Source organism: Molossus molossus, unplaced genomic scaffold, assembly GCF_014108415.1.
Source record: "Molossus molossus isolate mMolMol1 unplaced genomic scaffold, mMolMol1.p scaffold_m16_p_4, whole genome shotgun sequence".
Classification (NCBI taxonomy): Eukaryota; Metazoa; Chordata; class Mammalia; order Chiroptera; family Molossidae; genus Molossus; species Molossus molossus.
In genome coordinates, this window is record NW_023425377.1 from 76,006,659 (window position 1) to 76,034,475 (window position 27,817).

A 27,817-nucleotide genomic window follows, 5' to 3' on the forward strand; every position below is an offset into this window, starting at 1 on the left:
TTTCACTTAAAGTTGTAGAACCTGTTGAGGACTTACTACACTAAAAAAGAAATTGTTGGGCCCTGGCCAGTTTCGCTCAGCAGTTAGATCATCCACCTACAGACCAGAGTCATGGGTTCTATCCTTGGCCTTGGTCAGGTTCATGTGGGAGGCAACCAATCAATGTGTCTGTCTTACATACATATTTCTCTCTCTCTCTCTCTCTCTCTCTCTCTCTCTCTGTGTGTGTGTGTGTGTGTGTGTGTGTGTGTGTGCCCCTCTCTCCTTCCCTCCAATTCTGTATGAAAAGATATCCTAGAGTGAGGATTTTTTAAAAAATGGAATTTTTAGGTCATTTGGTGTATTACTTTGCCAGAGCTGCCATAACAAAGTACCACAAACTGGAAGGCTTCAACAACAGAAACTTGTTCTGCAGTTTGGAAGGGAGAATGCATACAACATGCACCTTAGAGACCTCCCATATGAGGGTATTTATCTTCCAACTGCTACCTGTCCTTGCTAGAGACATGCTCTCTGGGCCTGGTAATTTCCCTAAGCCAAAGAGATACAGGTTCTGGCATGTGCAGAAACAGTAAGAGTCAAGGGCAAGTGGGACTAGGCTGACCAGCTCTTCTCAGTTTGCCCAGGACAGTCACACTTCTAAACTGAGAGTCTGTCTTCCAGAAACCCCCATGATCCTGGGGAAACTGGGATGGTTGGTCATCCTGTGTAGGGGGGTCTTGGACAGTGACTGCTACAAGGTGCCTCAAGGAGGACAGCGTAGACCAGGCCACAACTCGGCACTGGAGTTAAGGCATATCCTCAGAGCCCTCCCTCCCTCCCTCCCTCAGCCTGGGCCTGACTCGGGACTGGCCTCACTCTACTCTCCCCTCACTGCAGCCGCACTTCCTCTCCTGCTGCCTTTTACTGTCAACTTCACCATCGTCAACATGCGCTACAAGGAAGACATGGGAAACTTGAGCTCTGAGATATTCAGTGCCACTGAAAGATACCTGCAGCAACTGGTAAGAGCCCCCCAGTAATTTCCACTTCTCCCCAACACTGCCACACCCTACTGTCTTGGCCCCTCCTACTCATTTTCCTCTCATTCCTTCTCAGCTGGGGCCCTTGTTCAAGAACAGCAGCAGCATCGGTTCCCTCTATGCTGGCTGCAGACTGACCTTGCTCAGGTGAGAACTCCTCTAAAGCATTTATGCAAATCTTACTTCTCTCCTTTCTTGGCTCTTCACATCCTGGTCAACCACAGCTACTTGGGCTTTTACTGAAAGGCAGTTTAACATACTGGATCCAAAATGCCCAAGGTTGAACCCTTGCTCTACCATTTGCTAGCTGTGTGAGTTTGGACAAGGCACACAACCTCTCTGTACTTCAATCAGGCTACCTATAAAGTGGTGATAATAACAGTGGCTTGCTCTTGGAGTTGTTAATCTTTCATCGCAATGCCTGCCTCATTGTGAGTGCTCAATTAATGGGATCTCATAAGTACCAGCCAGGGTAGCATTTTACCAACTGTGTTCCCAGAGTCCTTGACATTCTCCCTGTCCCAGCTCATATCTACCCTATTGGAGACAAACTCAATTTGTCCCAAGACAAACGCAGGACACTGCAGAGAATAAACACAGTTTATTTTCTGAAAAGAAGTAGGGATTTCCCAAAGGAAGTCTTATTGAACCAAAGGGAAAAACAAATCAAATATTGAGTACCAAAAAGATATATTGTGATATTAACACTCTCAAATGGACCTGAACCCTGAAGAAATGGCCTGTCTTCTCTGTCTACATCCACACTCAGTGTCCTCTGAGGTCAGTGCGCTCAGGATACTTTCCTTACACTTGATGACCCTATGGCCGCTCTGTGGTCCCTCCATCCAACCAAATCAGTCATCCAGAGAGGTGGGTCCTCTACCCACATCATTCCATAAGGAGAGATTCCTGGTGTATTGTAGATCAAAGTGTCCTCCAATAAGTTGAGCCACCATACCTGCCTCCATCTCTTCATAATATGGGGAAATCAATAATAATAATAGTAATAATGCTCATAGTATATGCCATCCAATAAATGTAAGTGATTTACACATTTTCACTCATTCATCTTCACAACAATATGATTATTATCTGACCTTGCAGAGTAGTCAAGTTGCGAGTTTAAGGAGAGCTGGGATTTGAACCTGGTGCTCTGGTCCTGGAAATCCTTCGCTTATCCACAATACCAGCAGTATTCAAGCTCGCTGGGCTCAGCAACCTTTTTCATTTTTAAAAGTATTCAGAACTCGAAGAGCCTTTGGGCTTTGGGTTATATCTGCCCATATTGTGCTATAAATTAAAACAAAAATTTATTCATGTATTCATTAAAAATAATAAACCTGTTACATGTTAACATAAGTGACATATTTTTATAAACAATAGCTGTATGTGGGTATAAAATGGGGATGTTTTGAATAGCATGGATCATAGCTAGAAGAATTGACAGGCAAGGGAGGAGGGGTTCTTTCTTCCTCCCTGTAAAGCCTTCGCTCTGAGTGAAACACTTTAGAGTCAGCTTAAATTCAGGACAAAGTTATTTTTGAACCAATTGCCCATGGTTACTTCTTAACTCGTTCTCCTCCAAACTTGATTGCCTGCCCAAAATGTGTTCTCAAAGGCATGAATTCCTGTTCTCAGGCTCAGCATCACAACCAGCCATGTGGGTGATCGCTTGTCTTCCCCAAAATCTCCAGTCCTCTTGTCTTTCCCGTCCACATGCTGCCTAGCCCCGGGGTCCTCATATTTTCTTTCCCTGGGAGCCCCACATCCCCAGTCCCACAGCCCAAGCAGGACTAAGCTGCTACTGGAGCAACACCATCTATATTTACTTTCATGAATGGACAGGGAGTGTCCTAGGGGCTGGTAGTTGAAACAGTGAGCTTCAATCAAATAAACAGATAATGGGGACAAGAAGAACATTATCTAAGGAGTAGTTGTAGTAACCTGTAGAACACTGCATTTAAGGAGGTGGGTGGTCTAGGTTTCCCCATGAGACGGAAAAAGATATGTTTTAGAAAGCAGATAAAACCCAGGGAAGAGTGCCGATATAGAAACTTAAGGGGTGCAACTGAAGAAAGGAGTGGTCAAGAGTATTCACCTCTCATGTCTCGATTCCCATGTCCCTCCTTCCCTAGGGCTGGAAAGAAGGGAACAAGCACCGCAGTGGATATGATCTGCACCCACCACCGAGACCCCACAGGCTCCACGCTGCACAGAGAACAACTGTACTGGGAGCTCAGCCAGGGGACCCATGGTGTCACTCAGCTGGGGCCCTACACCCTGGACAGGAATAGCCTCTTTGTCAATGGTGAGCAGCTCTGCTGCAGGTGGGGTCTCCTCCTACTCCCCAGATGGAGTCTCCTTGCAGATCATTGCTCTGTACCTGTGTTTCTCCATACCCCTAGAATTTCCACAAGGGCTCAGTTGTACACCTAAAAAGTACATTTTGAGGTCTGGAAATAAAAGTTTCCTTTAGTCTTCTTTATCCCAATGGCCATTCACAGTAGCCCGAATGGAGCACACAAACATCAAGGAAGGAAGAGAGTAAAGTAAGCCCACGGCAGTCAACTCAAGAGCCAGTGGGTCCCAGTGCAGTGACTGGTTTGCTTCCTTCACTTCCTCATGGCAGCTTGTGGCCCTTGACCCTTTCTCCATGGGCCAGCTGGAAGTACACCCCACCTGAGAAACAAAGAACAAAGCCGTTGGTAACATTTTTAGCAATAACTTCCTTTGCGACCATGCTCTTAGTAACTACAGCCACAGTAGCACCTACACTAAAGGCTGGTATTTATTGATGGATTTCTATGACCTGTAATGTTATATGTATTGCATATTACTAATCCTTCCCTACACTCTCTACGGTATCACGTATATCTTACAGAAGAGAAAACAAGGCTTGGTGGGGAAATCCATTTCCCTAAGATCAGAGAATTAACGTAAGTGTAGTGTCAGGAATCAAAGCCTAAACTGACTCTGACATTGAGGCCCCTTCACTACTAGACTGCACTGCAGACTAACCCAGAAAGAACAAGCCTCAAACCTCAGAATGGGGAGGCATACCAAGGAGCCTCTAATATAACAATTTAAACTAAACTTGATTGTGTCCCCATTATATCACCGTGGACATTTTCTTATTGCCTGGATTAAAACCTGTATTGAATTTTATTAGTCATTGGAGATTACTTATCTATCTTGCTTTAATCCAGCCCTGGTCCTGTCTTTGATGACTGTGTGGCCCTGGGCAAGCCACCAGACCTTTTTAGGCTCCAGTGCCCATTTTCAGAATAGAAGATTCACCTACGATTATTGTGAGGGTCAAATGAATAAACCAAGTAAATCACAGGGCTCCCCTTGGCCCAGTCTCAGAGATAAATTTCATTTCAAGAAACCCAGTCAGACCATAAATATAAAAAGTCAAAGTTTTACTTGCATTACTTTACAGAACATTAAAGAGGATCCCATCCATGATCCAGAACCATACTTTTTTAAATCCTATTTTCCCCCATTTTCTCTTATTTTTCAACTTTATAGTCTCTGATTAATACCCAGCCTTTCTTCTCTCCACAAGCCCACCTCTCTCTCTCTCTCTCTCTCTCTCTCTCTCTCTCTCTCTCTCTTCCCCCCCCCCTCTCTCTCCCTGCCCCCCTTAGTTTTCTTAATTCAACATTACAGAAGTCTGAGAACTACATTGTCACAGACCAAGCTGTCTTGGGAGGGTTGGGTAGTAGAATAAACTGGAAGAGTAAGGACAAAATTGTAATTAATATATAAAGAAAACACAAATAAGGCTGGAAACACTCATCTAAAATTGTTGTCCCTATTATTCATTTGATAAGGTTGCTATTATTCCAGGCACTTAGGAAACCCCCACAAGATTGGGGATGCTTTGATCATGATTGTCTTTCTGGTTAATGATAATGAAGATGAAATGATCATTAGCCTCAGAGTATCAGGCTGTTAACTCATAAAGAGTACAGTGCTGTTGCTGTTCTTTGATGTATCTCAGAGAAAGCACACAGGGAGTTTTGTGCGTTTGTTTCTATTTCTAGCCCTCATCCCATTCTTAACCTCCTCCCACCATCTTCCTCTTCCTCTTTGTTTCTCTGCAGGTTATAACCATCGGTACTGGATCCCCACTACCAGCAGTGAGTAATGAGGGCGTGGGTGTCCATATGCCTCTGTGACCTTTTTTCCCTTAGCCTAGTCCCCAAGAGGAAAGTACCACCCACCTCCAGGGTAGCCACAACCCGCCAGGAACCTCAGATTGAGCCAAGCTATAGATACAAGTTCCCATGAACAGCTCTACCCTCTCATTGCTTCATGATAGAGCCCAGCCATTTTTATTCATATTGTATTTTCTTTCAGCTCTGATGACCTCCACATTCTCTCCAGGACCCACAGCATCTCTGAGCCCCACCCCCAGCTCTACAGGTAGGACTCTATCATCTAAGTACCATTAAACTTCAACTCTCATTTGTGGCTGATGACTTCCTGCATGATCTGGACCATGATTCCCACCCAGGGCAACCTGTCTCACTCTCTCTCTCGCTCTCTCACTCCCTAATCTCTGGCTTCAGCAGCCTCATTTATTTCCCTCCAGGGCTCAAATGTCCTTCCATCCTCAGGGCTTTTGCACTCACCATTCTTGGAACTCAGCTGTGCCTGGTTCTGCCTTGTCCTCCAAATCTCAGCTCAGCATGCTCTTACTCAGGCCACCATTTCCTTTGTGGCAATTACTACAATTTGGATTTCTTGACTGCTCAAACATCTGTGGCCCAAGGCTGAGCATAAACGGTCTCGGCACCCCATCTTCCACCAGTATGTCCACAACTCATCAGCCCTTGAACAGCCTCATGAACTCTTTGATGAAAGAGTTGAGGTTTCTTTTTGAGGTGATGTCACACATCTAGCATGGGGGTCCCTTCTCCCCCTTTGACTGACTGAGGAGGGATGATCCCCCAGGTAGGATAGCTCAGGCCTCAACAACTGGACACTGTGGACAGAGAGATAGCACTAGTCCCTTCCCCCCACATGCGGCTCAGGCCTAAGATTGTGATGAGTCTCCTCTCTCCCTCCCTCCAACTGCAGATGAGGGCCCAGCCTCAGTGCCTTTCACCCTCAATTTCACCATCACCAACATGCTCTACACCCCAGACATGAGACACCCAGGCTCTGCGAAGTTCAATTCCACTGAGAGGGCCTTGACTTACCTGGTAAGAGCCCATGTCTGCCGACCCTGGCCTTCTTTATTCTTGTTCCCCATGGTCCCTTCAGCTTACCTCCCTTTCCCTCTTCTCCAGCTCAGTTCTTTGTTCAAGAACACCAGCATCGGCCCACTGTACTCTGGCTGCAGACTGGCCCTGCTCAGGTAAGACTTCCCTTCCTAACACGTATAAAGGGCATTGTCACAGGCAAGCTCACCTGGAGGTGAGACCTAAACAGGGCAACTACCAAGCAAGAATCATAAGTAATTGAGGCCTTCCAGGGATTCAAATTTGGAAGTCATACCCTCTGGCTGAGTGCATCAGAGAGGGCTTCCTGAAAGAGGTGTTTATCAAAGTTCTTCAATTATTTGGATAAACAGATCCACAGAGCATTTATGCTTATTGGTCAAAAAAAATGCAGCACTGACTCATTAAACAAACAGGAAATGAGACACCTCAGGTAACAACACCCTGTGACAACAGCTAAGGGTACTGAGAGAATCAGTCATGGGCCCTTTCCTCAAGATGCCCACAGCCACCATATAGACTTATTATCATCATATGAAAGGGTTAGTACAATAATAAAGCGCTTCATGGGGGCCATGGGAGCCCAGAAAATGGACTTTTAGCTCAGCAGGGGAGTTGGATGGAGGCTGTCTGAAGAAGGTGGTGCCTGAGGTATATTTTGACAGCCGAGTGTGCATTAGCTGGAAGAAGTAGTGGCAAATCTATTTCAAGGGGTGGTGTGCCCTAAATAATGGGGCAGATGTGAGAAATATCCTGGTGCATGAGAGGAGTTCTGTGAAATTGGAGAGCAGAGTATGGAGAAAATAACAGTTGAATAAAAGCAAAAAGGGAAAAGAAGGAAGACAAAGGGAAGAAAGTAAGAAAGGGAGGAGAAAGGGAGGGGGAGGGAGGAAGGGGAGAGAGAGAGGAAAGGAAGGGAGGAAGTTGGCTGCCTGGGAAACTGGCTGAGCAGATGAACGGGTGCACACGAGTGTAGCTGTGTGAGTAGTTGGTAAACTGTGGGATGAGTTTTGATAAATGAATAACATTAAGAGCTCAGGTCAAGGTTAAAGGCACGAAAGGGTTGTATAGTATTTACACAGCAAAAAGCTGAGCACGAATGGTCTCCGTGTCCAAATGTATGAAGTCACATCCTGTTTCTGTCACTAGCCCTGTTAGGTTTGAGAAGTTCTTTAACATGGGGATGACTTTATTTCCTCTGTGAAGTGGGAATCATCAGCACTGATCTCACAGAGTTGCTGAATAGTTAAAATGGGACAGTCAGTGTAAAAGTGGAACAACTAGTAGGTGTTCCATAGTATTAATTACACTCACTCAGAGCTGTGGAAAACCATGGAATTGTGAGCAGAGCCCTGACATGATGTCATTTATTTTAAGCACACTGGTAATTATAGGGAGGGAAAAATTTGAAGTGATGATGGGACAGGAGGTGGGGAGACCAGTGAGATGTCGAACTAGACCTGGATAATTGCTTGGATGGGGGAGAAAAGATAACAGAAGGTTCAGGAAGCCTCTCAAATTTCTGGTTCTGGCATGGATATGGAAACATGGGAGAAGGAGCAGGTTCTTTGCTTTTAGGAGGGAAGATGGTAAGCGGAATTTGAGATATTTGCAATCTAAGAAGTCTGAAGGACATCCCTGAGGCTGTTGGTTACACAGCGCGGAGCTCAGGAGAGAGGTCTTGGCCAGAGAGAATGAGATTAGACCTCACAATAATAAAACTGGTAGCTGAAACAATGACCCAAAATGATTCCATAAGAATGAGGGGCAAAAGAAAAAAGCTTACTGGGTTTGAAGGCCTGAAGATCAGCCACTTTATGTAGTGGGAAGGCACCTAGATGAATCCATCCAGAAAAGAACATGCTTGAGAAATCAGCCAAGACCCAATAAAGAGGAATATCATAAAACCTGGGGGCACTGGTCAATTGAAGGAAAGAATTGAACAAAGTATGTAACTCCTCTGTGTCTCTGAACATCCTATTTCCCTAACCCTACCACCCTAGGACTGAGAAGGATGGAGCAGCAACAGGAGTGGACACCACCTGCACTTACCATCCTGACCCCATGGGGCCTGGGCTGAACGTAGAAGAATTATACCAGGAGCTGAGTCAGTTGACCCAAGGTGTCACCCTGCTGGGCACCTACACCCTGGACAGAGACAGTCTCTATGTCGATGGTGAGTGTCTGTGCTGCAGCTGGAGTGTCCTGCAGCCCCCGTCTCTCTATACCAGTAGTTCTCAATTGGAGAGGATTCTGCTCTTCCGGGGCGAGGGGTGGGGAGCATTTGGTAATGTCCAGCAACATGTTCACGTCATGACTGGAGGGGTGCTAATGACAGCTAGTGGGGAGAGCCCAGGGGTGCTACTAAAGATCTCACAATAATGCCCTGGCTAGTTTGTTTCAGTGGTTAGAGTGTTGGCCGGCAGACCAAATAGTCAGTTGTGGTTTGGTCTCCAGCCTTTGTCAGGGTCCTGCAGGAGGTAATCAGTCGATGTGTTTCTCTCAAGTCGATGTTTCTCTCTCTCTCTCCCTCCCTCCCTCCCTCCCTCCCTCTCACTCTATTTAAAGATCAATGGGAAAATATCCTCAAGTGAAGATTAAAAAACAAAAACAAAAAAGGAAAGATCCCACACAAAAAAAACACAAGGCGGCCCCCCACCATGAAACATTGTCTAAACCAAAATGTCAACAATGTTGAGGGTGAGAAATTGCTGTACACAGATTCACAGCACTGGTACAATCCTAGCATTTTCCTGGGGGCTCATTTTATAATGCTTAACACACCACAGGAGGTTGATTTTCTTTTCTTTTTCACCACATGGAAAGAAATGATTCTCGTCCTATTGGAATCCAAGAGGAGCATGCAGGGGGGAGAGAGAGAGAGAGAGAGAGAGAGAGAGAGAGAGAGAGAGAGAGAGAGAGAGAGAGAAGGAGAGAAGGAGAGAAGGAGGCCATACACAGCCCTGCAGTTAAGCCTGCCCCAGTGGGTGCCGAGTTCAGCCCTCACTCTACCTCATTCTCTCCATCAACTTAATAGCAGTTTTCTCAGTTTCCATGGGCCAGCCACAATGACACTCATGAAACTGTCCATGAAACACCACCACACATAGCCAGTACACCATGAATCATAACTGTTGGCAACAATGCCCCTAACAGCAACACTAATGCCAAGAATAACCATAATAGTGGCCATTTCTCACCAAAAGGTTCTTATGTGCCAGGAATTGTGACAATATTTTTATTTATATTATTGCCTATTAATCTTATTCTAAACCCTGTGAGTTATAACACTCATTTTTAGAGAACCATCATGCATTTCCACAGGAAGTCATTTGCACAAGGTCATCCAGCCATAATGCACTGGCCAAGTCCACACTCGAACCCGGTATTGGGTCTAAACCCCAAGTTCCTAATCACAAGTCAGCACTGCAGACTATTCAGGCAGAGGAAGTCTCAAATCTGAGGACAGGAAGGGCCGTTAGTCACCACTGGCCCAACAGTCCAACCTAGTGCTTGATTAGTTATTTACCCTCTGTATCAGCTCGGAATTCCTTTCCTTTGTAGTTTGAAATATCTATTTGCATTAACAACAGCACACCCTGCTCTGTGTCTGTAGCAGACTGAACTCCATGATTGGGACTGACTTAAAGCAGTGGTTAATAGTATGGGACTTTGGTGAGTGACAGATCTCTGTTTTGTGTATTGCTGAACAAGTCATGTAAACTCTATAGGAGCTAATGTCCCGTTCATAGAATAAGCATACATACCAGGCAGGATTGTCCTGAAAATTAAATGAGAGCCGTCAGCAATAACCCAAGAGACTCCCCTAGGTCCAGTCTTTACTCACATCTCTCACAGAGCATCAAAGGAGATGCAATCCGTGACCCAGAGAAGCACTCATGAAAAATTCTCTTTCCCCAGTTTCTTTCATGCTCCAAGTTTTACACCATCCACCCAACCTCCAAGTCGCTCCTCCTTTTTACCATCCAACCCCACTTCCAAATTTTCTCTAACATTCCCCAGCCCATGCACACGCCCTGCCCATCATCTCACTACACTTTCCCCTTCACATAACTCTCTTATGCTGCAATTGCCTCTAATATACAACACAAAAATCCAGAAACTAAGCTAGAAAAATAAAATCATACTATCATAAAATGTTGCGAACAATTACCTTAAAGGACTGAGAGACCACAGAGGCTTGGAACACATATTTGTTCACAAATTTGCCCCATTACCCTTGTAATGTGTTCAGCATTATTTCTGCTGCATAGTCCATTCCCAATAAGTTATATTGTATTTTTATTTTGGCAATAGTAAGGGTGATGATGTTCATTGCTATCTTCAAAGGACAAAGCACATAAAGGTACCCAATGAAATGTAGCCATTATTGTTCACTTATGAATCTCAAAATGTTGTTAATGAATTTCATTTCTGGGTCTGCCAACTATTAAATCCCACCCATCCAACAGTACTTCTTTACTCTTTTCTCCCTACCTGCAGGTTATAACCGTCACAACTGGACCCCTGACACAAGCAGTGAGTATTCAAATCTGAAATTTCAATGTCCAGCCAACCCTTATTCCCCACAGTGCACTCCTCAGGAGAAAGCTCCTAATGTCCCCTCCAAAGTGTCCATCCCCAGCCTCACAGCAGCCCTGAACCCACCCACGGCCTTGGCTCTGAGTCAAAATAGAAGCTCAAAGTCCAGCAAATGGCTTCTGCCCCATATTTCTTCAAGATGAGACTCAATTATTTTCCCCATGTTTAATTTTTGCTCATCTTCAGTGATGTCTACATTCTCTCCAGAGTCTTTCATGCCTCTATCACCCATTCTCAGCTCTACAGGTCACAACCTGCTCTCTGAGTTCTGCAAAACTTGACCTCTGTGTGGTCTGGTCCCTATTGACCACCCAGCCTCAGCCTGTACCCTCGCTCTCTCCATCACTCTGTAAACTGCCACATCAGATATTTGTCTGTCCTTCTAGTGTCCTAACCTTTGTCTGGCCTTTATACTGGCCCTTCCTGAAGATCAGCTATTCCTGGCACCTGTTGTCTTTCAAATCTCAGCCCCGCCATCACCTTCACTGAAAGACCTTCCCAGGCCACTGTATGAAGTAGCACTTCTCCTGAATACATACCTTGTTTCTCTATCATATCACCATGAGTACTTATTTCATGGAATTTACTACCACTTTTGTTTACTTAGTCTTTATGTATTTGCCACCCTGGAGCTGAGCATCTAGTAGGCACTCACCTTATATTTGTAAATTAGATGAATGAAAGAATATAGCAATCTCTGTATACTTCCCCTTTGTGGATTTTCTTTAAATATCCAGAAAATCAATCGAGAACTTAGTCATAAATTTGAATCTTGCTTTGTCTCCTTGTCTTGCCCAGATGTGGGTCTGAGGGCATCTGAGTTTCCAGGAACCTAATACAGGGGCTTGATTTATGCCATGAAGCCTGCCTTACCTCTGCACTTAAGATATATTTTAAAAATTGAGTCTCTGGGTCTTTTACATGCTTATGTCATGACCTAGGCTGGGTATCCCTAACCCTCATCCTGCTGTGTGAGTCTGAAGTTATGGGATAACAACTGATGTCCCATAATTTGAATTTTACCTTCAGACCTATATTTTGTAAGTCATGACACTGCAGATGTTTTATATGCTTTAAAGAGATGCCCATTCTTCACTTCCTGACTGCCCACCCTGATCCACTGAGCCATTTATGTAGCATGCCTTACTCCTGCAGGCTTTAAAATATGTGGCATGTGCTATAGACCAAGTCATTCCATGATTAATGATGTCATTTTCTTCTCTAGATGCGTTAAAGATTTGTTCTTGATCACTGATTTTTAGAAGTTTGACTATGATGTGTCTGGGCACAGTTTTCTTTGAGATTATACTGCTTGGCATATTCTAAGTTTCTGAATCTGAAAATGTAGGTTTTCAAGAAATTTGGGAAAGTTTCAGCCACTATTTTATTAACTTTTCTCTGTACTAATCTCTTTCTCTCATTCTGGCCCTCCAATGAATAATAGTGCCCCACAAGTCTCTGAGGGTCTGTTTATTTTTAAATTAATTTCTTCTCATTCTTCATATTTGATCATTTCTAAATATATCTTTAAAATCATCAACCCTTTTCTCTGTCATCTCTATTCTGCCCATCAAGTGATTTTTTTAAATCTTAGATACTGTATATTTCAGTTCTACAACATCCATTTGATTCTTTTTTGTTGTTTGTTTGTTTGTTTGTCTTCCTCTGCTGAGAACTTCTTTCTTTAAATTTATTTTAAGTTTGTTTACCTTTACCTCATAGAGCATAGTTATAATAGCTGCATTGAAGTCTACTAATTCCAGTATCTGGGTCACCTTAGAGTTTGCATGTTAATTGTCTTTCCCTCAAGGACAAGATAGATATTTTTTCTGGTTCTTTTAAGTCAAATTATTTTGGACAGTATGCTAGATATTGTGAATTATGCTTGTGTATACTCTGGGTCCTGTTATCTTCTTGGGAATGTTATTATTATTTTTATTTGTTTGTTTTAGCAGGTAATAAGCTCTCTCCTCTTTGGTCCACAGGAGCCCCATTCCTAGTTCTATTTTGTCAGAAATATGAGATTTCTATCAACTTTATCTACCTATGCCCTCACCCTCACAAACAGCTCCATCACTGGGACCTGACTTCAATAAATGTATTAGAGAAAAGAGTTTTTTAAGAAAAAAATTAAAACCCTCTATTTTTTATGCATCTTATTGTTTTAAATTTTTTGACTATGATAAAATATTCATAACATAAAATTTACCATTTTAAGTGTACATTTCAATAGCGTCAAGTATATTCACATTGTTGTGTAACCAATCTCCAGAACCTTTTAATCTTGCAAAACTGAAACTCTTGTACCCATTAAAAAAATAATTTTCATTGCCCTCTCCCCTCAGCCCCTGGTAACTACCATTCTACTTTCTGTCTCTATGAATTTGACTACTTTAGGGACCTCATACAATACTGAATGTGGAATTATACAGTATTTGTCCTTTTCTGTCTCAAGGTGTATCCATGTTTTAGAATGTGTCAGAATTTTCTTCTTTTGTAGGGCTAAATAATATTCCATTGTATAAATATATCACATTTTGTTTATCCACTCATCCATCCATGGACACTTGGTTTGCTTCCACCTTTTGACTATTGTAAACAATGTTGCAATGAACATGTGCATACAATTGGAAAGATAACTATTTCTGAGCCAAAAAGGCATCATAGCTGTGCCATTTCTTTATCTGTGGGACTAGGGTAAAATTTACTTTCCTTGAGCCTCAGTTTTCCTATATGTAAAGTGGAACTGGTAACACTGACCTATCAGGACCGTGATGAGGGTCAACTGAGATGCTGCAAGTAAAGTGCTCAGTGTGAAGGCTGGTACACAGTTGGTGCTCCACAGATTCGATTTGTAGAGGGTACAGTCACCCAGCTCAGACCTCTGGCCTTTTGATTCTTCATACTCTATCCCCTAGGTGACTAGGTGTTTTTTTTGTTTTGTTTTGTTTTCCATACTGGGACACTTTTAAGAAAGAAACGGGGGTGGGGGGTGGGGGTTGAATTAATATTTACACAAGAGCCAAATGACTGTTCAGGGAAAACCAGAAATGATCACTCCATCTAATATTCACTCTGCAAAGAAGGTTGATGAAGTTGAGGCAGAGGTCACTCTCATGGGAGGAACAGCCTTGACCACTCAGCAGTTGTACATTCCCTCATAGTGAAGTCAAAAGACTGTAGAAAATTATGCCCCAGGGTTCAAACAACTGGCTATGCTTCTCTTCCACCAAAATGTCTACCAGTAAGCTGCTTCTCTTTCGACACATTAGGCTGAAAAGTTGAGGTTCTTTTTCCAGCTAAAATTATCCATCCAGTACAGCGCTGCCTCCCCATTTCTAAGTGTGGCTGGATGCCATGGTGACACAGGAGGGGCATCATAGGCCCAATGGGCTGGACACTGAGGCCAGAGTGACCACCCTGGGCCCAGCATAGCTATCCCAGCCACAGCTCATAATAAATCTCCCTTCTTCCTTTCCTAATGCTGGTGTGAGCCCTTCTCTGGAGTCCTTCACCCTGAATTTCACCATCACCAGCCTGCGCTACACAGAGAGCATGGGGAATCCGGAATCTGAGATATTCAATAATATGGAGAGAATCTTGAATCGCCTGGTGAGAACCCCTCTAATACCCACTTTCCAATGTCTACTTCTGTCCTGCCTAGGTCCTCGGCCCATCTGCTCACCCTCCTCTCTTTCATCCCCAGCTCAAACCATTATTCCAGAGCAGCAGTATTGGGCCCCTCTACTTTGGCTGCAGATTGACCTTGCTCAGGTGAGAACTTGAATAGGCAATGTGGGGGGGGGGGCGACCACAAGCTGGACCCTAACGTCCTGCACCCACTATCCCAAGGAGAGCTGACCACCAGCCTCCAGTCTGTCTCACACTGTCTCCCTGATCATAAAATGGAGAATCTTCATAGTCTTTCCTTGCCAGAAGGTAAGGTTGAACTTTTCAGAAAGATCTTTCTTCTGGAACTCATCGAAAAATCAACATGCCAGTCAAGTCAGCTTCATCCCAATAGAGCAGTAGTTTTCAACCAGGAGTGATTTTGCTGCCAGAGGATATTTGGCAATGTCAGGAGAATTTTTTTTTGTTGTCACTACTCAGGGGTGGGTTTGCTACTAGTCTAGAGTGAGTGAGGCCAGAGATGCTGCTAAATATCCCACAAGGCACAGGATAGTCTCCCAGGGCCAAGAATTATCTGACCCAAAATGTCCATGGTACCAAGGTTGAGAAACCTTGTTCTAGAGTACTGTATGCATGATTTTCTTTTCTAGGCTAATAATTGGCCTGCCTGTAATTCCTAGTAAGCCTTCCCTTTTCCTGTTATTCCTCAGCAATGACCAAATCCTGACTACTCAGAGGTGGACTTGGGATATCTGCCCACCCCTAGGGGGGTTATTAAGCAATAAAGCACAATGGTTATAGTTTTATTGGAGTCTGCCACGTGTGACCTTTTGTCTGAGGATGGAATGCCCAGAGCTCCAAAGATACTCACCATGGTCCCTCAGCCATGATGCTATTATCTTACCTTTCTACTGGCCCTGAGACTTCTCTGGCTCTGGAATACCACACAGCCTCACCCCCACCCCCAGCCTAGGCTGGCTGCTTGACCTCAGTGTTGCCTTCAGAATGCTCAGTCATTGCGAAGTCCATTCATGCCAAGGACGCTGACTCTCTTAATACTTAACAAAAAGTGCTGCCTTTTATTGAGCACTTACTAGTACTTAGTGCTGTGAGGTCTATACTATTACCTCATTTGAAGATGAAAAGAATAAACCAGAGAGATTGACAGACTTACCCAGAATCCCCCAGGAATTAAGCAGCAGAGCTGGGATTTAAGCAATTTGACATTGCCTTTTTTCACCTTATCTATTTCTCAGATGCCTTCCTTCTACCCTCTCTGTTGTGCTTCTGTTGTTAAGGTATATGTTGCCTTGTTATGATTTTCACTTTAAAATTTAGCACAAATATCAACATTATGGGATGCTATATCCTCTGTGTTCAGGGGCCTTGGCTATGCAATTGATTCCCAGCCTTCCCCCAGCACCAGGGCCCTTTCAGGAGCCCACCAGTCCTCTTGCTTCTCTGGGCCCTGACCTGGAGTCCCCACCTCCCCATCACTGTGTACCCTCCCTGCCAGGCCTGAGAAAAATGGAACCACCACTGGAATTGATACTGTCTGCACATACCATTCTAACCACATGGGTCCTAAGCTGGACAGAGAGCAGCTGTACTGGGAAATGAGCCATAGGACCCACGGTGTCAGCCAGCTGGGCTCCTTCACCCTGGACAAAGACAGCCTCTACGTCAATGGTGAGCATGCTTTTTGTAACCATAGGTTGAAGCTGAGAAGCTGCATCCCAGAGGGGATGTGGACTCTCCAGTTTGCCACAGTACCCATCCTACGAGAAGTCTTTTGCCCAAGCAATTCCATTTGATGATTCAAGGACCCCATAGACCCTCCAGTTTGCAAAGTCTTCTCTTTCTTTGGCATCTATGCATTCCAGAGAGGTGATTTGTATACTTGTCTGGGGTACAAAAACTTTTCTACAGACAGATGATTGATGATACCCCTCTTCCTGAAGCTAATGGAGAGTCAAGAGTCTGGTTATTTATCTATCTCCCTGCCAAAATCTCAAAATCCCTTCTAGAGTCTGAGAAACACAGAAAACCAATGCTCTAGAAATGTTGGTATATATATCTTCCCAAATAAATGCAAGCCCATGAAGGCAGGGACTAGGTCTTTGTTTTCTCAGCCCTTTAGGAACAAGATATAATTGCCCCTGAATGATTACTGTTGAACCGTGTAGACTTGAAGTCTCCATTTGGAGTAGGGGCTTGTGGTCCTCAGCCTGTATCTTGGACATTTCTCCCCTGCTTATATCCTAGTACTGGCTCCTTTTCTCATTTCAGGTTATACCCATCAGACCGTAGCTTCCATGCCCAGTGGTGAGTACTCAGGGCCCTGATGACCAGGTGCTCCAGGCCCCCTGTGGACAGCAACTGATTCCACCCCCCAGGGCCTTGGTAGGAGAGGAAGCCAGAGGACCCAATTGACTCACTCACCCCCTCTACATCAGTGGCTTGGACTGGACAGGAAAGATGCACAGAGTCATCCACGCCACACTCAGGGTCCCCATTCTTACCCCAGACCATTTCTCTTCAGCTACAGTGACCTCCATGTTCTTCCCAAGGACCTCGCCGGTGCCAGCCCACTTCAGCTCCACAGGTAGGTGACGTGTCTTCCAGCTCCTTCTAGGAAGCCTCAACGCTGGGACCTGGGAATTGCAGGAAAAAAGTTGCTGTTTAGGGAAGCTGGAGCTACCATGGGCACCCTCTGCTCTGCTCTGCTCTGCACTCCTCAAGAGCAGAGAATGTGACCTCCTCATCTCTCCAGCTGTTGACCTTGAGAAATTTACTTACCCTCTGGTGCCTCAGTTTCCTCACCTGACAAATGGGAGAAATACTTCATAAGGTTGTTGTGAAAGTTAAATGAAAATGTATATAACAACACCTAGCACTGGAATGACCAGAATAGTTAGTTCAACAAATATTATTGAGCATGTGTTCTGTGCTAGGCAGAGGGGATACGATGATAAGTCAGGTGTGGTCCCTCCCCTCACCCAGTTTAGTGTATTGAGAGAGACTGAAATTAAACAAGCGGTTACAGTTGATAATAACTATGAAAGATAACCATCTTTCATAGTTGTTTGGCACTACTACATGCCAGGCCCCATGCTGTTCTTCTTTTTATTTCTAACTTTTCATTTTGATATACATGTAGATTCTTTTATAAAAGAATAAAATAAATGCAGAGATTCCTGTACTCTTCACCCAGTTTCTCCTCCATGATTAACATCTTACTTGACTATGGTACAATGTCAAAACCAGGAAGTCATTTGACATTGTTAAAACCTACAGAACTCAGATTTCAGATGTCACAATTTACATGTACTCATGTGTGTGTGTATGCATGTAGTTCTTCACCATTTTATCACATATGTAGACTTTAGTAACCACCACCACAATCAAGGTACAAAATGGTCTCATCTCCACAAAAATCTCCTTTGTGCTGCTCTGTCATAATCACATCCATCCAGCCCAACTCTTGGACACTACTAATCTAAAAATTATGTCTACAATTTTGTTATTTTGAGAATGTCATATCAATGAAATCATACAACATGCGACCTATCGAGACTGGCTTTTTTCACTCAGCATAATGCCCTTGAAATGTACTAACTCTTTTAACAATCATTTAACCTCCATAATTTTCTTACAAAGTATGATTCTCCTCATTTTACAGTTAAAGAGTGAGAGGATCACACATATTGAGTAACAGGCCCCTGGTCTCATGCTGCTGCGGGGCTAAGAGAGGATTTGAAAACAACATAGAATTCACCATTTTAACCACTTTTAAGTGCATATTCACAATGTTGTGCAACTGTTACCACTGTCTATTACCACTGAAATATTTTCAATATTTCAAACAGAAACTCTCTCCCCATTAAACACCAACTCCTCATTCCCCTCCCCTAGCCCACAGTAACCTCTATTCTACTTTCTGTCTCTATGAATTTGCCTGTTCTAGCTACCTTACGTAAGGGGAATTATACAATATGTGTTGTTTTGTGTCTGGCTTATTGCACTTAGCATTAGGTTTTTAAGGTTTACCCATAGCAAACCATGTATCAGAAGTTCATTCCTTTTTATAGCTGAGTACTATTCCATTGCATGAATGGACCACCTTTGTTTATCCATTCATCTGTTTATGGACACTTAGGTGTTTCCACCTTTTCACTATAGTGTTCAATTGCTATGAACATTTTTGTTCAAGTATCTGAGTTCCTGTTTTCAGTTTTTTGGGGTATATGCCTAGGAGTGAAATTGCTGGATCATATGGTAATCCTCAATTTAACTTTCTGAGGAACCGATTTCTATAGCCGATCCACCGGTATTCCCATCAACAATGCATGAGGGCTCCAATTTCCCCACCTTCTCAGCAATGCTTACTCTTTCTTTTTTTTTTTTTTTTTAAATCCTCACCCAAGGATATTTTTCCATTGATTTTTAGAGAAAATGGAAGGGAGGTCAGGGAGGCAGAGAGAAAGAAACATCAATGTGAGAGAGACACATCAATTGGTTGCCTCCCATATGTCCCCCAACCAGGGCTGGGAATCGAACCTGCAACCCAAGTACATGCCCTTGATCGTACCCATGGCACTTTGGTCCACAGCCCAATGCTCTAACCACTGAGGCACACCAGCCAGGGCTATTTTCCATTTAAAAATAATAACAGCCATTCTAATGGGTGTGCATGCTATTGCATTTATCAGCATCTTGCTTTCTGGTTTGTAGAGCTTTCTGTCTTTGGCCCTAAGGTACCCATCTACTTTAAATCCCTGCTTCCTCAGATCTGGGCCCTTCATCTCAGCCCCCAGAAGTTGTCTGAGAGCCCAGTCAGCTCTAACTCGGGTACCTCCTTTTCCTCCCCCAGCTGCAGCAGCCATCCCTTTCCTGGTGCCATTCACCCTCAACTTCACCATCACCAACCTGCCCTATAAAGAGGACATGCAGCAACCAGGCTCCAGGGGATTCAGCACCACAGAGAGGATCCTGCAGGGTCTAGTGAGAGCCTCACCCACTAATGCAAGCATCACCCACTTTACCCCTGTCCTACCCACTAGAGTCAGCCCTGCCTACCCCACTTACGCCCCCACCTTCACCACCTCTACCCTATTCACCTCTCCAATGCCCCAGCTCCTCCTAGCCTCCCACAGTGGTTCCTCCCCTCCCCTCTCCTCTCTCGTAGCTCAAATCTGTGTTCAAGAACAGCAGTCTGAAATTACGCCATGCAGGCTGCAGACTAGACTTGCTCAGGTGAGACCTTACCCAAGAACACAGCCCAGCTGGGCTCTGGGACCCCACCTTATGGACTCTATGACTTTGTCCATATTTGTAAGAACACTGCCCATGATTCTAAGCATCAAAAATACCTACAACAACAAGAAGAGCATCTGATAATTACTAAGACCCAGGGCACGGTACTTTACATCTAATCTCATCAGTCCTGCCAACAGCTTCATGAAGCACGAGCAGAAGGTGAAACTGAGGCTCAGAGGGATAAAGTAGCTTGTGCAGGTCTCACAGAGAAGGCCCAGCTTTCGGGGTTGTAGATCCAAACTCCTGGCCCTCAAGCAGCACTGTCTCCGCAGCCCCATTATGACCTTGCAGGGTGTGGAAAATGCCAGTCTGACAACCTCTCTCAAGAACTGGCCCAGAGCATCTAAGAGGGGAAGAAAACCTACTGTTACAGAGAGAAAATGTGCTCCTAAATGGGTTGGACTCAGCTGAAAGGAGTCTGCCCTGCCCAGAGACGGCTGGGGGTTTAGGCAGACACCATCCCCTAAAAAGGGCTAGAAAGGGCACCTGGACATTCCAGCCTGTGGTGGAAATGGGGCGACACTGGTATAATACCTAATATACATTATCAACAGTATAATCTGTATAAGTTAGTTAAAATATATGTATATATATTACATATTAGGTATAGGTATAACAGGTATAACATATAATTTATATATGTACAATATATAATACAATAACAAAATATAAGTAAATATATATCATATACGTTAAACATATATTTATGTATGTGTATTATATTTACATTATATACAGTTGTGTCATATATAATATGTACTATAATGGGTGTAATAAAAATTGTGGAAATTGAGCAATACAGACCATAAGGATGCTTTGAGGATTAAATGAGTGATGATGAGTACAAAATGCTGGGCCTGCTGCATAGTAAGTATTTAATCGATAAATGGTAGTTGTTGTGAAAGGTGCTTCATCCATGGCCCTGGCGTGGGAGCCCCTTTCTGTCTGGAGATGGCTGCTGATGCACAGAGGCCTTTTGCTGGACAAGCCATGCGTGCCGACAGACTAACAAAAAGGCATCTCTCTCAGGCCATTTAGTTCTTTGAGTTGCTTTAGAAATGTTCCAGCCCTGCTGGTCCATAGGATCTCGAGAGGGTAACTTTAGCCTTCTGATCCCGCCATTTGAAAACTCCAATGCTCTGAAGGAAAATGTCACTGGTCGTTCAGTGGTCATCTGTCCTGGGGCCACTTCCACCCATTTCAGCTTGACCCTAAGCACCTTGCTGTGTCGGTCAAGACCTGTGGCAGGACGTGGCTGCCTTGGCTTCATTCACCTCTTCCAGGATTGTGCACCCCCACCAAGAGTGCCTCATCCGTGTCTGTCACACATCCAGTGCTTTCAGAGGCTTCTCTCCCAAGCATGCAAGAGGCTTGGAGTCCTGTGGTTTTCTAGTTACTTGTTTATGGAGGTTATCTTCCTAAAGGGAGCAGACTCCTCATTAACTAGAGTTTCCCAAGCTCCTGTCTTAGGGGCTGGCAAAAAGAGGGAGGGAAGGATGAATGATGGAGAGATAGTTGGACCAACCATGTGGAGGTTCTCACCCAGCCCTGAGGAGGATGGGACAGCCACCAGAGTGGACATCATCTGCACTCATCGCCCTGACCCCGAAGGCCCTGGACTAGACAGAGAGCAGCTATACTGGGAGCTGAGACGGCTGACCCATGACATCACGAAGCTGGGACCCTACATGCTGGAGAAGGACAGTCTCTATGTCAATGGTGAGCAGCTGGGATGTGTTCTCTTCCTTCTTACTGGGCAGCCTCTGCCCTCTGACTTGAGATCACACTTCCTGTCTGGCCCTTAGGGTCTTGGCCAAGCACTCTGAATGATGTGGACCTCATGGTTTGTTCTTTATCTTGGACTGGCTTTACCCTCAGGGCCTTCTTTCCTATGTGAAAGTACTGATGATGGAGAATCCCCAATAGCCCCTGCCCCATGAGTATTGCACCAGGGTAGCCCTGACCCATACTTGGTCCCCCTCCTTTTTCTTAACCTTACCCACTAGTCTCCCCCACTCTTGCTACAGGTTTCACCCATCGGAGCTCCACACTCATCACCAGCAGTGAGTAGGCAATTGATGTCCCAGAGCCCCCCATACCAGGCAGGGGAGGAGCTGACCCCTCCTCCTGCCCACTGTGTCCTCTCCAGGAGGGAAGGAGCTCCTGGGAGGGCATGAGTTATTTATTTCCCCTCTCCCCCAGTTCTAGAGGGAATCCAGCTCAAGCCCCACATGGAGAAAGCCCAGTAAATAATAGCTCCTGCTGGGCTTTCTGCCATGTGAGTGCCTTTCTGCTTCCACTGACAAGGCTTTTCTGCAGCTCCTGGGACCTCCACAGTTGACTTGGAGACCTCTGAGACCCCATCTTCCTTCCCCAGCCCCACAGGTAAGCACCGGTCAATGGCACATCTGTTAGAGTATGCCTGGTGAGTGCGAACGTCTCTGACATCATTCACTCAAATAAAGATGGAAAGTCACAGTAAATCTAGCAATAATTAGTCAATCAACAAACTTCCGTGAGCACCTACTCTATCCTGGGCCCTGGGGACACAGCAAGGAATATGAACTTTTAAAAAATATCTGCCTTCATAGAGCTTATATCCTTGTGATATAAGAATATATATTGTGATTCTTCTGATGATGATTTTAATGATAATGTGATGATAATAAAGATGGTGATGGTGATGTGACCATGGTGAGCATCAAAAGATAACACAATATCTGACGTTACTGAGTACTGAATATGGACCAAGTAATATGCTCAGTATCTAACTAGTATTATTTAATGTGCTTTTAAAAACTTTTTATTAGGCAAGAAAGGCATAAAAATCTTTTATTTATCACTCACTTTAAATCCTGTTGCTTATTTTTAAAAATAAATATATTGCACACTTTTGCATGTTCTCTGTATTTGAACATTGTTTATTTCTGTTGACCTCACTATTAAGTAAACCTGCTGTATGGAGCAACTGTGTCTTTCTCCTTTGTGCGCCTAGTGTCCACTGCCGTGACTTGCTCATGGTCGGTCTAGAGGAAATATGTACATTGTCCCAGGAAAGAAAGAAATGAAGTATGATTCCTCGTGATGTGGGAAACCCTCCTTTTCTTTCCTGGTTCTAGTCTATAATGTCTCTGTCAGGTTTTACCCAGTATAGATGTATGACATCTGGGTGAGTACTCCCACTCATCTATGGCTGACATCACTAAATGATAATAGCATCCATTCTTTCTGAGCTCAAGACAGCTTCAGAGTCCTTATCAACAGAATACCCCAGGCAGTCGCTCACATGTCAGTTGGAGTTGTCACAGAATTCCAGGGAGAATTCAGGGAAATTAGGTCCCTAGATGATGGGTTAGAGGCTCTTTGGTTTTCCTGGGAGGCATCTGTGAGTTGGAAGTTCTCAGCTCAGGTTCAGTTGGGTCATCAGTGAGAACACCAGTTTGATCCAAGCGTGCTTATCGTTGCTAACTAGTTACTTGTGAGGTTCAGCGAATAGGAAGCATTGGTAGAACAGTGGTGGGCAGGGCAGGAGAAGAGCCAGGGTATTTCTTCACCTCCCTCTCTTCTGCTTTATGTAGCATCTCCAGCAGGGGCTGTGAGCCCTCCATGGCCTCAGCAATCTCTGGTGTGACACTTTTGTTTCTTTGTCTCATTAGCTCTATGGGGCTGGGGGATTCTTGATTTTGCTAATCTCTCTCTGTGTTACCCTTCCAGTATTTTTGTATTAAATTCCCTCTATTGTTATAATTGACATAAATTCTATTTTGCTAACTAGAAATATATGTGTCCAGTGGTGATGGCACATAATTTGATGTGATGCTTCATGCATCAATAAATATTCACTGAAAGAATGAATGAACGAACGAACGAATGAATGAACGAACGAACTAAAACTGTAACTAGAAACCTGTGTTATGAGTCTGGTCACATACCAGCCCAATTAAGTCTTGGTATCACATTAGGGACCTCCAAATCAGAGTTCCTAGGAGAAGAACCAATTCCAGATGCCGAGAGCATTGGGTATGGTTTACATGGTGGACCTTGCCTGCTTTGAAGTAAGAACCAAGCTGGGTGGAGCCTTCTGGTTCAGAAATCAGAGCCCATATGTGTGAGGGCTCAGAGGCTGCAGGCTGGACTGGACAGAGAATCTTAGTGGACTCAAGATAAGTCCTCTCATCTGCCTTTCAGTTGCAGCAACAAGCCCTACCCTGGTTCCATTTACCCTCAACTTTACCATCACAAACCTGCCATACGTGCCAGACATGGGACATCCAGGATCTGCAAAGTTAAACATGACAGAAGAGGTCCTACAGCCCATTGTAAGAGCCCTGAGATGCCTGCTGCCTACGTCTCCTCACCCCTGGCCAGCACCCTCCCCTTCTCCCGCTTACCTCCCTCTTATTTCTCCCCAGCTTTGTTCTTTGTTCAAGAACACCAGCATCGGCCCCCTGTATTCCAACTGCAGACTGACCTCACTCAGGTGAGATGCTCAGGAGTGGATGCTCACATCTCATGCCTCCCAAATTCAGTTTATGTTCTTCACCCTGTGTGTGTTCCCCACCTGCCCAGTGTGGCGGGCTCTGGGTACCTGCGATGCTGCATCTGCTGAGCCTCCTTCCAGTTCCTGTTTCTCTGGCTTCTGTTTTGTCTTCCAACTGGTCCTAACCAAGGTGTAGAACATCTCCCAGGAGTTAAAGCCAGGAGTTAACTTTAGTAATTTCCAAAATTATTCTGTGTTAAGGAATATTAAAAAGCAAAAGTGAACAGTTTTTGTGGCATGCACATTTGAGATGCTCAAAGGTGATGCAAAATCTTGGTGCTGCCCCCATGGGAATACGTTTCCCCTTTGGCCTAGTCTTAGAAGGGGCAGCAGGATACTGGCTCGTGAAAGACAAACAAACATTGTGCCAACTTGAGGGTTTTTTTAAATTATTTTTTTATTAATTTGTTTTTGTTACAGATGTTTCTCCTTTTGCCCTCATTGACACCCTCCTCCCCACCCCCCAACCCCCGCCACATCCCCAGCTTTGTTGTCTATGTCCATTGGTCATGCATACATGTATATAAGTTCTGTGGTTTATCTCTCCCCCCATAAAAACCCCTCCTGAGGTTTTTCAGTTTGTACCCCACCTCTATGTCTCTGGGTCAATTTTGTTCATCAGTTTGTTTAGTTCAATATATTACACATATAAGTGACATCATGTGATATTTGTCTTTCTCTGCTTGGCTTGTTTCGTTTAGCATAATATTTTCCAGGTCCTTCCATGCCATCTCAAAGGATAAGAGATCTTTCTTTCTTACAGCTGCATAGTACTCCATTGTGTACATGTACCACAGCTTTTTAATCCACTCATCTACTGATGGACACTTGGCTTGTTTCCAGATCTTAGCTTGACAAAGAACCCAATTAAAAAATGGGCAGAGGGGCTGAATAGACACCTCTCCAAACAGGACATACAAATGGCCAACAGACATATGAAGAAATGCTCATCATCACTAATCATCAGAGAGATAAAAATTAAAACAACAATGAGGTATGACCTCACATTTGTCGGAATGGCCGCCATCAACAAATTATTAAACAACAAGTGTTGGCGAGGGTGTGGAGAAAAGGGAGCTGTAATACACTGCTGGTGGGAATGCAGACTGGTGCAGCCACTATGGAAACACTATGGTGTTACCTCAAAAAGTTAAAAATTGAACTGCCATTTGACCCAGTGATCCCACTTCTAGGAATATACCCTAATAAGCCTGAAACACCAATCCAAAAGAATATATGTACCCCCATGTTTGTAGCAGCACTATTTATAATAGTCAACTTGAGTTTTAATCTACCTTCTTCATCCATTGAGTATTAATAAATTTTAAATAGTTTGTCTCATTCTATTTTATTTTTTGCCTTCTCAGGAAGAGTATTTCAGCTTTGGGGCTTTCCTAGATATTTCACTCTTGCCATCTCCCTCATCATGAGTCCTGCATATGTTCTCATACCTATGTTCCTCCCCACCCCAGGCCAGAGAAGGACGGATCGGCCACCAGAGTGGATGCCATCTGCACCTACCACTCTGAGCCCACAAGCTCTGGGCTGGACAGAGAGAAGCTGTACAGGGAGCTGAGCCATGAAACTCACGGTGTCACCTGGCTGGGCTCCCTCACACTGGACAGGAACAGCCTTTATGTCAATGGCGAGTGGATGCGCTGCCGTCGGGGTTTCATTGCAGACTGTGTGCTCTGGCTCATGGCACACATTCTGGATCTCCTGCCCTCTGGGGTGTGGGCAGGATTTGAGCTTGTCCCACACTGGCCTATACCTTTGCTTGTTTCCCTCAGGAAGAGGCATTCGTTCACAACTTTTTCAGAGGTATATGGAGAGAGTAGACACTCAGAGAAAGGGGTTGGGGACAGATGGCAGAGGGATGAAGATGACAGATGACCTGATATAGAAATTCTTCCCTGTGCTCTAGTGGCATTCTTTGGGGTTTGTCTATAGGGTCTTTATTTTGAGGGTGCTCCAAAAATACTGCTTAAATGGATTCATAGACACTCAATGGGCCTCAGATTCTTGACACTTCCTCCCAGCCCCCATTTTTATACCTCTTCACCCTCTCTCTCCCTCTATTTCTGCAGGTTACACCCATCAGGCCCTGCCCTCCACCCCTAGTGGTGAGTACTCATTTGGGTCCCACTATTGCTTTGCCTTGGGGCCTATTTCTTCTCTCTGCTATCCTTATCACACTTCTCCAGGGAGGAAAAGAGTCAGGAAATATTGTTTTTTTTTCACACCTTCACTCTGTTGCTCAGAAAAGAGAAGCCTGGCATGGGCTTGAAGACAGACAAAAGGTCTGAAGGCGCCACTGAAACCGGAAAAGTCAGTGTGCTATCTGTCACTACCAGAACCAATAAGTAGAGACAAGGGTTGGACAGTTACGGGCTCTTTATTCAGGTGGCCAGCGATCTGAGAAGATGAGATTTATGTACCCTAAAAAGACCGTCTTTCATCTCATCTCAAGCCGACCCTTTTTATAAGGAGAAAAAAGTGTAGGTGAAGGGTTTGGAATTCAGGGGAAAAGGTTAATCGGATAAAAGCTGCAATCTGGCGATTTTCCGAGGAGCCCCTCATCTGCTGACCAGTGATTCTTCATCTGCATCCTGGGTGGTGGACGTTCTCTCCCTCGAGCACAAGGGCTCAGACACCATCTGGGTGACTTCTAGACCTTCGGGCGTGGGCCTCCTGAAGCCAGGGCAGGTCCAATTATACATTCCAGTCCCTGGAACAATAGCTTTCTACATTCATTAGTTACCAAGCCTGTTAACCATATATCTGAAGCTAAAAAATGTTTAACTTCTTGAGTTCTCCATCACTATGATGGGCCCTCTTTGGCTGGGAGGCCTTCCTCCACCATATTTGACTCACTGTGTTTTCTTTTCACTTGCTATAGCCTCCACCATCACCCCAGCAACTTCAGCGACCCCAGTTCCAGTCTCCATAGGTAGGAGCTTTCTCTGTGTAATTCCCCAATGGAGGGCCATGACCATTTCTTCATTCATTCATTCAATAAGTATTCCTTTAGCACTTACTGTATAAAAGGCCCTAGTAATGCAGAAGAAAACAGAATAGAAAGGGACCTAGTCTTTGATGGGCTTCCAGGCCAACAGACAGACAATAAAAGCTTGATGGTATAAATAGGTATTGAATTTCAATCAGAGTGGCCTTGCGTGAATTAGGTGTGTGGGTGCTGCGGGGTAGTTCTTTCTCTAGGGTTTTTAGTTTTCATTTATAGGAAACAAGGGAACCACATGAGCTCTGTGTATACCTAGAAATGCCCTCTTACAGGTTCTGGTTGGGGATTTGGGCATTTTCTGGTTGAAATGAGGGCCAGCTTTCTACTCCTGGGCTCCCAATGGCTCATGATAGATTTTGATAACACCCATTGTCCCTGATGAGGGTCCCAGATGAGCTGTCGTTACCTGTATTACTCGTCTATCATACTCATCAGTTAGGGCCTCATGAAG

The 27,817-nt window shown here is 44.5% G+C and overlaps 1 protein-coding gene across 1 annotated transcript in view; it reads left to right on the forward strand.

The window, feature by feature from the left end:
- Positions 1-27,817, forward strand: part of MUC16 (mucin 16, cell surface associated) — a 143,488-nt gene that overhangs the window by 77,108 nt on the left and 38,563 nt on the right. The window contains 23 exon segments of the mRNA XM_036282229.1: positions 831-1,004; positions 1,099-1,169; positions 3,158-3,330; positions 5,132-5,167; positions 6,111-6,235; positions 6,323-6,390; positions 8,257-8,429; positions 10,757-10,884; positions 14,363-14,467; positions 14,562-14,629; positions 16,002-16,174; positions 16,775-16,810; positions 17,028-17,090; positions 19,359-19,489; positions 19,674-19,741; positions 21,351-21,523; positions 21,832-21,867; positions 22,124-22,189; positions 23,999-24,123; positions 24,217-24,284; positions 25,817-25,989; positions 26,432-26,467; positions 27,244-27,294. Of these exon segments, the coding sequence (XP_036138122.1) occupies positions 831-1,004; positions 1,099-1,169; positions 3,158-3,330; positions 5,132-5,167; positions 6,111-6,235; positions 6,323-6,390; positions 8,257-8,429; positions 10,757-10,884; positions 14,363-14,467; positions 14,562-14,629; positions 16,002-16,174; positions 16,775-16,810; positions 17,028-17,090; positions 19,359-19,489; positions 19,674-19,741; positions 21,351-21,523; positions 21,832-21,867; positions 22,124-22,189; positions 23,999-24,123; positions 24,217-24,284; positions 25,817-25,989; positions 26,432-26,467; positions 27,244-27,294 (2,320 nt within the window).